The sequence below is a fragment of the Microtus oregoni genome, unplaced genomic scaffold, assembly GCF_018167655.1.
Source record: "Microtus oregoni isolate MIOR12 unplaced genomic scaffold, Mior012 000004F_ref0000308, whole genome shotgun sequence".
Classification (NCBI taxonomy): Eukaryota; Metazoa; Chordata; class Mammalia; order Rodentia; family Cricetidae; genus Microtus; species Microtus oregoni.
The window spans coordinates 44,083,874-44,096,442 of record NW_024543063.1 but is presented as its reverse complement, the minus strand read 5'-3'; the positions used below and the strand labels follow the sequence as shown (position 1 = coordinate 44,096,442).

At 44.5% G+C, this 12,569-nt stretch overlaps 1 protein-coding gene across 5 annotated transcripts; it reads right to left on the bottom strand.

Annotated features, from left to right (window-relative positions):
- Positions 1 to 926: 926 nt before the first annotated feature.
- Positions 927 to 11,324, bottom strand: Znf23 (zinc finger protein 23). Of its 5 annotated transcripts, none has more exons than XM_041650728.1 (6): positions 10,990 to 11,324; positions 8,590 to 8,714; positions 7,928 to 7,960; positions 7,629 to 7,755; positions 7,001 to 7,108; positions 927 to 3,235 (listed from the first exon to the last, which is right to left on the bottom strand). In XM_041650728.1, exons 2-6 carry the CDS (start codon positions 8,593 to 8,595, stop codon positions 1,476 to 1,478), a joined length of 2,034 nt encoding a protein of 677 aa, XP_041506662.1. In that variant the 5' UTR covers positions 8,596 to 8,714; positions 10,990 to 11,324; the 3' UTR covers positions 927 to 1,475. The 5 variants fall into 5 exon arrangements, with proteins under 5 accessions (XP_041506662.1, XP_041506661.1, XP_041506665.1 ...); XM_041650727.1 differs by having other exon boundaries at positions 8,654 to 8,714; XM_041650731.1 differs by lacking the exon at positions 7,928 to 7,960.
- Positions 11,325 to 12,569: the final 1,245 nt, after the last annotated feature.

Here is a 12,569-nt window from a genome sequence, read left to right as displayed (position 1 = left end):
ACCAGTAGGAGGTGTATTACGAGTAGTGTGTGAACTGATATAAATTGGAGGCCATCTAGTTGGTGTCTGCAGGCAACCAAACTGGTGTGGAAACCCGGATATTTGGTAGTAAGGGTGTTTTGAGTAGAAAAACATTTCCTTTGCTACCCATTAACAGTTGACAACATGGAGAAATACTGTTTCTTGTCTTCTTGGCAGCTTAAGTGATCTTATTAATGGCTTAGATTTTTTTAATGAGTAAGAGACTTCAAAGAGTACCATGAGAATTCCAACATTTTCATGGAACCCAAGACCACAGAGTTGAAATTCAAAGCAGATACATACCTTCAGGACATAGCCATGTTTATAGAGTTCAGACACTACAAAACTGGAACTCTAACATGCTATTTTGTTAAATATATTTTATGCTTGTGTGGCAGGCATCTATAGCAAATATAGCATCTATAATCACTGAGGGCTGCATAGTATTGGGGGGATATGCATATCATATGCTCAATGTGACATGCAAAAAAATGTCTTCACTAATTTTTACTCCTTGGGGTACTACTAAAGCAGAGCACTTCTTTAGAACATGATTTTGAAGCACAACCTATTAATGCCACTGTTGATTTTTGTTATCTTTTGTTAAAAGCTGAATACTAGATAGTACACTTTATATCACAAATTTTACAAGGCGTTCCCAGTTTTGTGAGTATGCTTTACATTTCAAGCTTATTTGGAATTATTTACAACAAAACACATGGGTTTATTTTTGAATGGGTCATTTGCCAACTTTTTTTTTTTGATCGTTCATCTCTACTTTGGATCTGATTCTTTTAGAAATATTTTTTATTTATATTTTACGTATGAGTGCTCTGCATGTATGCCTGCACGCCAGAAGAGAGCATCAGATCCTACTATAGATGGTTGTGAGCCACCATGTGGTTGCTGGGGATTGAACTAGGACCTTTGGAAGAGCAGCCAGTGCTCTTAACTGCTGACCCATCTCTCCAGTCCCTGAATCTAGTATTTTTTTAAGACTTCTATCAAACAATTTTTAAAAAATGTTTACCCCACCCTTTTTAAGGGAAGTGTTATGCACTCTTATTGTCAAGAGCAGAAATAAATTAATTTCTCTCCACCCCTTTTGCCTGTTTTCTTTGGTTTCCCTCAGTGGAGAATAATTTCCTCTAGTCCTACAAAATAATTATTCCTAGAAATCTACGTTTCCTAATGCTGTTGGATAGGATGTTTTCTTTTATTGTATTTCCTGACTGGTTACTGATATAAAACTAAGTCATTTTAGATATAACTTTCAGCTGCTCATATAAATCTTGATTAAAAATAGAGTAAAACAGAAAAAGTTTCCAAATGAAGACTGTCATATTCATCCCCTCTGATGGTTTCATTCCAAGTAATAACTGATGAGCCATGATCACTTCCTACTAAACACGGGAGTGTTTTGTTTGGTTGGTTGGTGCTGTTTTCTTCATCTATTAGGATTTTTCTTCACTATGAACATCTTGATGCTGACTAAGTTGGAAACTAAACCTGAAAGTTTTCCCACATATATTACACACATAAGGCTTCTTCCAAGTATGCACAGTCTGGTGTATGATGCAGTCAGAACTAAGGCTGAAGCCTTTGCCACACTCGACACATCGGAAAGGCTTTTCCCCAGTATGGCTCCTCTGGTGTCTAATTAAGTGAGCGTTGACATGGAAGGCTTTCCCACACTCACTGCACTGGAAGGGTTTCTCTCCAGTGTGGATTCTCTGGTGCACAATATAGTCAGAACTGCAGCTGAACGCCTTCTCGCATTCCATGCACTTGAAAGGTTTCTCCCTGGTATGTATTTGTTGATGCCTAGTTAACTTGGCATTGATACTGAAAGCTTTGCCACATTCCTTACACTGATATGGCTTTTCTCCAGTATGGGTTCGCTGATGATCAAGCAGGTTTCTTTTAGAAGTAAAGCACTTCCCACATTCATTACACTCAAAAGGTTTCTCCCCTGTGTGAGTTCGCCGATGCTGCATGAGTTTTGCATTAACGTTGAAGGCCTTTCCGCATTCACTGCACTTATATGGCTTCTCCCCAGTATGGATTCTCAGATGCTGCCGAAGCTGGGAGTTACACCGAAAGGACTTCCCACACTCATTACATTCATAAGGTCTCTCGCCTGTGTGGATTCTCTGGTGCTGGATTAACTTCCCTTTAGCACTAAAAGTCTTCCCACATTCGCTGCACTCATAGGGTTTCTCACCTGTGTGGACTCTCTGATGCTGAATGAGTTTTGCGTTTTTAGTGAAGCCTTTTCCACACTCACTGCAGCGATGTGGTTTTTCTCCAGTGTGTATACTCTGATGCTGCCTAAGCTGGGTGCTGCACCTGAAGCCTTTCCCACACACATTACACTCATAAGGCTTCTCTCCAGTATGAATCCTTTGATGCTGAATTAACTTTGCATTAACATTGAAAGCTTTCCCACAGTCGCTACACTCGTAAGGCTTCTCCCCAGTGTGGGTTCTCTGGTGTGTGATGTATGCAGAACTACAGCCGAAGCCAGTTCCACACTCCTGGCACTGATAGGGCTTCTCTCCTGTATGTATCCTCTGGTGTCTAACTAGGCTTCCGTTAACACTGAAGGCTTTTCCACACACCTTACACTGATAAGGCTTTTCTCCACTGTGGATTGTCTGGTGTGTGATATAGTGTGAACTATAGCTGAAGCATTTCCCACACTCCACACACTTGAAAGGTTTCTCTCCATTATGAAGTCTTTGATGCCAAACAAATTTTGCTTTAACAATGAAGCCTTTGCCACATTCTGTACACTGGTAAGGCTTCTCCACAGTGCTGCTTTCTGGATACTCACTAACTTGAGAGCTACCTTGAGAGGTTTCTGCTAATTCTTCGGAATTCAAAGATCTTTCCTCTGTAGGAATTTCTCCATTCTTAATAAGTTTGTTATCAGAATATTGTTCTCCAGTGGAGTTGGTATGATTCTGGGGCACATCTGGAGTCTGGCTACAGAAATACCCTCCCCTGGAGCTGGTCTTAACTCTTCCCTCAGTGGCACTGATATTCTCTGTCACACTACCCCTTAACTGGACTTCCTGTCGCTGGTCTACAACAGAAGTTTTGGAAAGGTTTGTTTTCTGGGAAAAGTCCTTCTGAAGCTCAAATGCTGTATTCTTTTTTTCTTCAGATACTTCTTCTGTCAAATTATTGCCAGTCTGGACAGCAGTATAGTCTACCAAAAGAAGTAGAAAAATAAAAGATGTCATATAGAATTGTGCTTGAAGAAAATACAAAGTTATTTATTATATACGTAGGGTCTCACTATGTTGTCGGGCTGGCTTTGAACTATTGATTGTGCTGCATCCACTTCACAGGTACTAGAATTACATGTGAACATCACCATGCCCTGCTGAGGCGGTCCTTTAAAAATCACTGGACTAAGTCAAATAGCCTAAGGTTCATCCAGAAGGTATAACTGTCATGGATAAAAGAAGGAAATAGATCCAGATTGTAGAGCATGAAAAAAAATGCCCAGATATGTAGAGCAGGAAAAATAATTTAAAATAAAATAAAAATTATAAACAAAAGAGATTCCGATTGTGTAATGAAAATGAGAAGAGTGGACAAGAACATGTATCTCTGTCGGGAAACTTTGGGAAAAGTTCAGCTACATGAGACCATGTCAATCGAAAATCATCCCCAGCTATATTCTCCTAAGGCAAGGCCACTACAAAAGGCAACATCAATAGCAGAAAGGTTAAAAGTGATAGCAAAGGAAGAAAATTCTAGGTCTTGTCTATCAGACAGTATTTTTCCATTGTCTCATGCTTTTCTATATTCTAGAGTTCCTTCTTGGTTGTCCCTATGAACCAAGTTCCTTATTAATAAAAGCAAAATAATCACTGAAGAAAAGGCAGAGGACCTAAATGATGTACCACAGGAAGACCAGGTTTGACAGGCATCAACAGAGAAGGTGCAAGAGCTACGTTTTCTCTGCAGAACTTCACTCGAGCCTGTTCGTTCATGTTTATCTCTGCTTCAGAAAAACTCTAAGACCTACTTGACATCTCCTCCCATCTCTTCTAAAATTCGGCTACACAAACTTTTCCTTCCATCAATCCAAAAACATTCTTTTGTATATAACCACAATTTTTACAATAATGACCTCTCCATTTCTCCCCCACCCAAAAGTTTCCTTTATTTTTTCATTTCTCATTTTTTCCAAACACATAAAATAATGTCCTTCCATCTTCTGTAGCCAGGCAGGGATCCCAGCGGTAGGACTGGGACACCAACCCAGCCACAAAACCTTCTACCCACACCTGTCCTGCCTGCAAGATGTGCTGAAGCAATGATGTCTCAGAATTTAGGGAGTGGACAGTCAAAGACTGGTCTAACTTGAGGCCCAAGCCAAGAGAGGGAGCCCACACCCAACAAGATGGCCAGGAACTGGAAGCTGGATGGCTCAGACACCTGGAGAGAACCACACAAAACTGCCCTACCCCCAGCTCAGAGACCTGGAGAGAACCAAACACTACTGTACTCCCCCAAAAGTCAATGAAATGATTCCTAATGATATTCTGGAACCCCAAGGAAGAGGAGGAGGACGGGTTGTAGAAGCCAGAGGGATCAAGGACACCAGCAGAGCATAGCCCACAGAATCAACTAAGCAGGGCTCGTAGTTGTGGTTTTTGTGGGACTCCTAACAGTGGTGGTAGGGGTGTCTCTGACTCTTTTGTCTGCGTTTGGGACTCTTTCCTCCTGTGTTGCCTCATCTAGCCTTCATATAAGGGTTTGTGTCTAGTTGTATTGCATCTTGTTATGCCATGTTCGCCTGCCTGCTCTTTTCTGAAGAGAAATGGAGGAGCATTGGATCTGGGGTAGAGAGGGGGTTGGAGGAGAGAGGAGTGGAGGGAGGGAAGGCTGTGGTCAGGATGTATCATATGAGATAAGAGTAAATAAAAATAAATAAATTATATCCTTGCCGTAATACTTCATTATAATTATTCTCAACAACACAAAAAACCTGAGTTCCTTTAGAAAGAACTTTAAAACAAAATGAGCCTTTTCAAAATTAAAAACATGTGTATCTGTTGCTACAGATCAAAGTTTGTTGTTGTCCATCCCTAGCATCCACCTGTAAAATCCCTAACTTCAAACAAGTGATTGTTATTAGGAGGGAGCGCCTTCCGCAGAGCCCTCAGATGGGGCCGCTGTGCTGGAGGAGACCTGGTGAATTTCTCCTCCGTCCACCATGTGAAGACACAGCAAGAACAGGCAGATATCTATTAATTAGGAAACAAGTCTTTGTTAGACAGAATCTGCCTGCACCTTGATCTTCTTATATGTCCAACTCCTAAATTAGAAGAATGGATTCATGTTTTTATAAACTGCCCACAGTATTCTGCTATAGCAGCCCAAGCTAAGCCACACAGAAGACACACATTACGTTGTTTATAGATCACCCAATCTATGGTGTTCTGTTCCAATAGTTCAATCCGACAAAGACACCTGTAGTACTAGAAACTTAAAAATTCAGTTAAAGACTGCAAAAATCTAATAGCTAAATTACTAAATACTCTTTCTGCCTGCAGAAGTACCTCAACTTAGTAACGCTCTCTATCCTGAAAACTGAGATTGTTCCCACGGCCGTGATACTCAAGTACATCAAGGTATCTATGAGTATAGTCTGACTACTTTTCAAGTCTACCTCTAGAAAACAATATCCAGGTTATCAAGTGCCAACTTCTCTTCTATAAAGACTCCCAATTCACACTGAATCCACTCCAGCTCCAAATGTCATATCCCTGTTTCACTTCCTCACTGACATTGCTAGAACTAGGTTCCCTGACAGGTGAGTCATCTCTCACTATTATGACTTTCCCACTGTGAAGAGCAAACCCAGTGCCTCAAGCATTCTAAGAATGCTCTGCTGCACTGCGTTCCCAACCTTCTTTCATTATTGTGATGTGTTTGTCTTTGGTTTCTACTGAGGACAAATGCTTTTTAAATGAACAATTTGTACCATTTTTCTTTTTTCTTTTGGTTTTTGTTTGGTTGATTGGTTTGGTTTTTTGTTCTTTTTTTTCTTTGTTTTTCAAGACAGGGTTTCTTTGTGTAGCCCTGAATGTTCTGGAACTTGCTCTGTAGACCAGGCTGGCCTTGAACTAAGAGATCTGCCTCCTAGTTCTGGGATTAAAGATGTGTGTCATCACTGCCCAGCTACATCTGTACATTTTATGTAGATCAACAACTCATTATTCGTTCTTTTCCAACTTTTATTAGTGACCTTTCAAGTGCTACAGTATGGCAGATATTAGTATCCAGTGATTATTTTATCTTTACCAATATACCTTCAATTTAATTTTTTGAAGTACTGATTTGCCCACCAAAATCGCATTTTCCAGCTTCGCTTGCAGAAAAGATCTAAGGTCCAGCAAGTTAAGACTTCTACAAGAATCACTGGGTTGATATGAGAAAAGCTTTGATTTGTGTTTTAAAGTTTAGCCCCCAGCAGAGTCTTCACCCTCCATCTTCTCCCTCTGCCCACCCAGAAACTGTCTCGATGTATAGATAATTATAATTTAACTAAGCTAGACCCTTGATATCTGTTACCACGTTTAGTCCTGAGCCACTGAGTGGCAGACACCACTGCCCTCTTTCACTATCACATTTTCAGAGATGAGGTCACTAGACTGTAGCGACGTCAAACAACCGACCTGCTCAGCCATGGAACTAGAAAGAAAGTTTCCTCACAAACACAGGTGGGATGAGACCTCAGGAAAAGCTCATAGCCACTTCTGCCTCTTTGTAAAACGCTGCAAAGGCTACATCCTTCACTTTTAGTGCTAGATCCCTGTCCCCATCACCAAATCCATAGTCTTGTTTGAAAATGGTGAGGTCAGAGGTAGAATATGGCAACTGAGAAAAAAATGCATTGCCATAATGGATAATGTGGCACACATATATGTTGTTGGGCAATCTGTGCCTTGCTTACCAGTCCAGAGGCCCTGGGAGTCTGCTCCAGTGGCCAGCTGGGACAGGTTCTCCAGTTCCTTTTCCTCTTCTAGCTGTGAGATCACAGCAGGTTTGAATAGTAGAAATCCTGATTTGGGGGTGAAAAAAAACAGAAGAGACATGAAAATTCTCCCATAGGTGCATCCCTAATGTCTCCTGAGATGCCTGAGCAAAGGGGAGGAAGGTGAGATCTCTCAGAAGGGAGGGGGTAGGGGCGAGAAGGGTCAGACTGTGAGCCAGGATCCACATGCAGAGAAAACTGAGAGTCTGCCCAAAGGGGATACCCCTTCTTGATCTTGGCCTTGAGATTCTTTGAAAAGACTCAAGATAAGCAAGGCCAGGGCAATCTGAGGAGGCCTCTGCAGAACAGCAGTTTCTAGTTTTCACAGCATGTCCAGGCACAGGTTCTTTACAGCAATTCAAAAGCATGCACTGGTCTCAGCAAAGTCCCGTAATGGCTTGGGATTTGCTCTTCCAGCAGGTTATACATAAGGAGATTAGGAAAAGCCCACTCATAAAGGATGACCAGGTCCCCACCTGCCACCTGAGGAAGAAAAGAGCCAGGAATCCCAAAATGGCAGTCTGGGTCCCAGAGAGAGAGGCCTTACCCATGGAGGCCAAGTTCCTATAGTTCTCCAGCATCACATCCCTGTAGAGCGCCCTCTGTTGAGGGGACAGACCATCCCATTCAGTCCGGGTGAAGTACACAGCCACATCCTCAAAGGTCACCAACTTCTGAAACAACAGGTTCTTGCTGCCCTAGGGCCATGGCTCAGGCCCTAAGTGAGGGGCAGAGGGCAAAATAAGGGCTTGGGGAGGGGGCTTGTGAAGAGAATAAAATTAGTAACAAAGGAAAGTGGAAGGGAAACACCAGGAAGTAAACTAGGGAATATCCGCCTTCTCTTACAGCAGAGAAACCGCATGCCGTTTTCACACGGGGCTGAAAGAAAAAGAATTCCCATGAGCAAATTCCACCACAGCAATGCTGCTCTCAGGCCGCTCCCTCTCTGGCAGGAGCTGCAGTGCTGCTCTCAGGCCGCCCCCTCTCTGGCAGGCTGCTGGAGGCAGCTGCAGCTCCCACTGCTCCCCTGCGAGGTCCTGGCTCCCCTGTGGCTTACCTCAAGCCCCAACCCCACTCATTATCCTCATCCTCATATGGTAAAGCAGATGTCCCCTGCCCAACAAAGGGCTTCTATCCCATTTGCCACCTGACTCCCAGGAGAGACAACCCCCAGCCAAGGGCCCCCAGGTCCCCTGCCTTTTTCTTCCTTGTTCCCACTTTCCAGCATCTTCCCTATCCTTCCCATTCACCTGCAACTGTTCTTCTTCCACCCCAGCTATTAATTACCCCAAACCTCTGCAACTCCCCCATGCATATTCATGCACAGAGCACCACGTGGTGGTTTCCATGGCCTCTGCCAGGGTGCGCACGCGCAGTGACTCCCATCTGCTAGGTTTACTTTCCTGCACTCTTCCTTGGTCGCTGCCCCAGTCTCTGCCACTTGCCTGTCCACCTTTCCCACAAGATCCAGTCTGGCATGCAGAAGCAGGTTTTATTCCAAGTCTCACCAGCATTCTTCTCAGTTCTCAATCTGAACTGCCCAGAGGAAGGGATGAGGGGCCCACAGCTCACCTGGGGCCAAACTGATGGGATCATGGCTGTCATCACCTGGTCTCCCTCTCAAGGGCTGGACCTGAGGAGAAGCAGAAAGTTGGGGTGGGATGTGAGGCAAACCACCCCAATCAGGAGCACAACTAAGACCTGAGGTACAGGGTGCTGTATCCAGATCCTCTTGCTGGCTCAAGTGCCTAGCATCCTTCCCAGGACACCGATGCTCTGAAGTTGGCTGCCAAGAAGCCTCAGATAAAAGAGGGTTTACAAACTTAGGCAGAATCTGAAGACCAACAGGCCAGGAACTGACAATAAGGCTCAAGAAACAATATTATCAAGTCTAACTCATTTCTCCTTCCGTAACCAACCATCATTCACAATCATGGGTAAGAAAAGGCCAGCTACGTACAGTATGTATGCGGGGTCTGGGAGACAGGCTGCAGGAAGACACCGCCCAGAAGGGGGGACAGCTGCTCCTCTACCTCCCATCAGTGCTCTCATTCTTTAGTGTCAAGAATCCTAACACTTGCCAGAAGCGATGGTGCACACCCATAATCCCAGCACACAGGAGCTAGAGGCAGGGATATCACTTTGAGGCCAGCCTGGGCTAAGGATTTTGTGCAGGCCGGTCTCAGCGGGCTGGCTTCCTGCATGGCATAAGTTACCCTTGAGAAAGCTGGGCTAGAAGTGAGGTAGCCGGCTGCCTCTCAGGTCTCAATCTCAACTGTCTACTTTTGCATCACAGATATGCCAAATGGAGGCTTTCTGCAGTTCTCTAGGGCAGAGACCAGCTTCACAACGCTGTAACCAACCTACACCAGGAGCAGTATCATATATGCCCCCATTCCTGCCCTAGGGTTTCTCCCACATTCTGAGTGAGTCACCTGCTGGGCCCTGAACTGCAGGCAAGGAATCATCAGTGAGGCTGCCCCTGACCGACAGGGGACAGAACTTGATGGGTAAGTGCTTTTCCCATCAGCCCTAGAAGGGCATCCTTGAGATTCCAAGGCTCCTCAGAGACTCTGCAAGACAGAACCTGGTGAGGGCCAAGCCTGATAAGGCAACCTTGTATTGGTTTATTAATTAATAAACTAATTCGGTCTAGGAAAGCCTCCCTACTCAACCAAGAGGGCTCAGTGGTTCTCATGATGCACATTTAAATTTTTATTTTAGAGCTCAGTAACTTAACTCTGATTTGTCTCTGATGTAATAATTATTTAGAATATATTGGTGCTGCTCACACTTTCCCCCCTAATAAGCTCCAGTTTTAATATTGTATGTTTAAATGACCAGATCCATTACCTCATCTTTACAGTTTTTTTTTTTAGAGTTTTGGGGGTTTTTTGTGCATGGTATCAGTGTCTATCTTTTCTTAACATCCTTTTGTATTTAGAAAAAAAAAACGTACTCTACAATAAAAAATACGTAATTCAACTTGAAGATAACAAGTCAACTCTATTAATATATGGTCAATCTCGATAGTATGGTGTTTAAAAAATTCAATATTCACATCTAATTTAAAAAAATGTATGCTACGGGGGTGTCCAGAAGATGGTAAGAGCAGGAGTGAAAATGAACAAAATGCATTGTATACGTGTACGAAATTCTCAAAGAAAAACAACTTAAAATGTATCCCTATGACTATTCTCAGATGTAGGAGATATGGACAAAATATTCACCATGAGTACTCTTTTTCATACATAACCAGTCTGAAAACAACCTCCCTAGCCATTGAAAATTACAAGTTTGTGTGTTGTTTTTATAACTGAAGATTACCCAGCAGGTAATACGCTAGTGAATTTAGAAATTAACCGAGTACCAGGTGACTATACACTAAGATGCTCAAAAACCAAAAAGGTTAAATTGTTTACACATTAGTGAATATTAGCAACAGGCTATGATTAAGTCCTTACCTCTAAGGGTGTGAGGGTCCTGATAGACGCAGCAGTAAAGACCCAAACTCTTTCTTAATTGACTATTCATAGGTGAGCGTTTTATTTTTTCTTAAAACACTCATCCTTTTTCTCTCTCTAACACACACACACACACACACACACACACACACACACACACACACCCTTGGAAAAATAGTGTTTTGACAATGGTAAGGCTACGACCAAAGAGACCTGCATCCATCCAAAGGCCGTCCTGTCTTCTATGAAACTCCTCTGTGTGTATTCTAGCGCTGTCGTAATCGTGTGTGCGTGTGTGGGTCGCGTTACCTTTAGGGCCTGACGTCCATGCAGCACACCAGGCCTCAAACTTTCTGTCAGCAGCGGCTGGGACGGGGTCCTGCTTTCCCTGCCGTGCCCTGAGCCCCTCACCCTGTCCGCAGCCCGTGCACACGACGTACACACCTGAAGCGCCTGCAGGGCCGCAGCGCGTCCGAATACTAGCGATGTCACCTCGAGACGCTACGCCCCCGCAACGCGGTCACCCTCTGGCTGCAGTGACAGCTTCTCCGCCAGGCCACCTGCTAAGCGCTCTGGGCTTGGTGTGCGGCCGCCACACGGGACTCGCCACGGCGGGCGCCGAGAGCTGCTGGGCTGCAAGGCTGGCTGCGGGAGACCCTGCGCGTGGACCGCCAGGACACTGCTCACCGCAGGGACGCCGCACGCACCTGCACAGCACGGTCCGCGGCGCGACCGGAAGTGCGTCACCGGCCAGTCCCGCCCCTCCAGGGTTGCCCTCCCTCTCGGGGGTGCCCCTCCTGGCCTCTGCGGTTCCCCTCTGCTCAGGGTCTGTCGGTGGGGTCTGACGCCCGCGGACGTTGCTCCCGGGGACCTGGACAGCCCCCCCCCCCCCCGCGAGAAAGGCCACCCCAGCTTGTGGTCTTGGTGAAGTTGCAGGTGCCAGCAGGTGGACTGTGCCAGTGCAGCGCGTCACAGGCTGGAGGAACCACGGTCCACTTTAAAAATAAATGTTACGTAATGTCATGCAAGGCTGCTGGGCTTTCGTCGCAGCTGTTCTGGAAGCTGCGGCTGGAGATGTAGCTTTGTGGTACAATGCTTGTCTGTCCCTCTGGGTTCGATCACCAGTGCAAATAATAAAATAACCACTTTGTCCTTAGCATGAAATTCCCAACTACCTACTGTCCTCACAAGAAAACAACTCTCACCTTAAAGGGAAGAGGAGATAGTTTATTCTGGACCCAAACTGGACTGATCATACCCAGGAGCGCAGATTTAGGTTATTTCAATTCCATGTTCCAAAGTGGACGCCGTTTCATAGTTTTACAGAGCAAAGTCCTTAATCAAAGCAAGTTTAAAATACATTGGTGGTCACATCAGAGAGGTGACTACAGCAAGATGGGGGGCCGATAGATGCTATCTGATAATGTTCTGGGCTTTGGGGTTGGTGGGAGCTAGTGACCAAGTGCTAGATACCAAAGGGTGTTGAATCTGTTGCCTCAGGATGTTAGTTCTGACAAAGATGGGCAAGGAATGGTTATTCGGATTCTAAAGCTAGGCCAAAATAAGATAATTAGCCTCTGCACCTGCATCATTCTAGCCTCGCCACATCACTGCCTAGAGAGCCACAAATTATACATTTTTTAAGGAAACATGAATATAATTATAATAGAAATACTACACATTGAATGTCACAACCACACAGAGTTGTTGCCTTTTCCTAGTGTTTTCAAAAATTATAAAAGTGTGACCTAAAATGTTGAACGCTTTTGACAAAAGTTCTGAGTGAAATCCAGGATAGTCTTTCTATCCCGGTTAGATATAATCCTGGAATTACTACATGTTAAAACTGTGTGAACATGCATTGTGTAAGTCCTAGATTCAGGGCAAGGTTTTCCCTTACATGGATGACCAGAAGCCTGTTTGTAAGTCTGAGATCTTCCCCTGTAGGCAAGGCTGTCCTGCATGACATCCTCTGTGGCACTTCTGACCTCCATGCACAACGCAAGCCCACCATCGCCAACAAA

Excerpts from the sequence above, each read along its gene's own strand:
- Znf23 (XM_041650727.1), bottom strand. The coding sequence starts at position 8,686 with ATGACAGCCATGATCCCATCAGTTTGGCCCCAG. Across the intron at positions 7,961-8,653 it reads TCCCATCAGTTTGGCCCCAG|CCCCGTGTGAAAACGGCATG; the intron begins GTGAGCTGTGGG and ends TTTTTCTTTCAG. Across the intron at positions 3,236-7,000 it reads CTCCCAGGGCCTCTGGACTG|ACTATACTGCTGTCCAGACT; the intron begins GTAAGCAAGGCA and ends TTCTTTTGGTAG.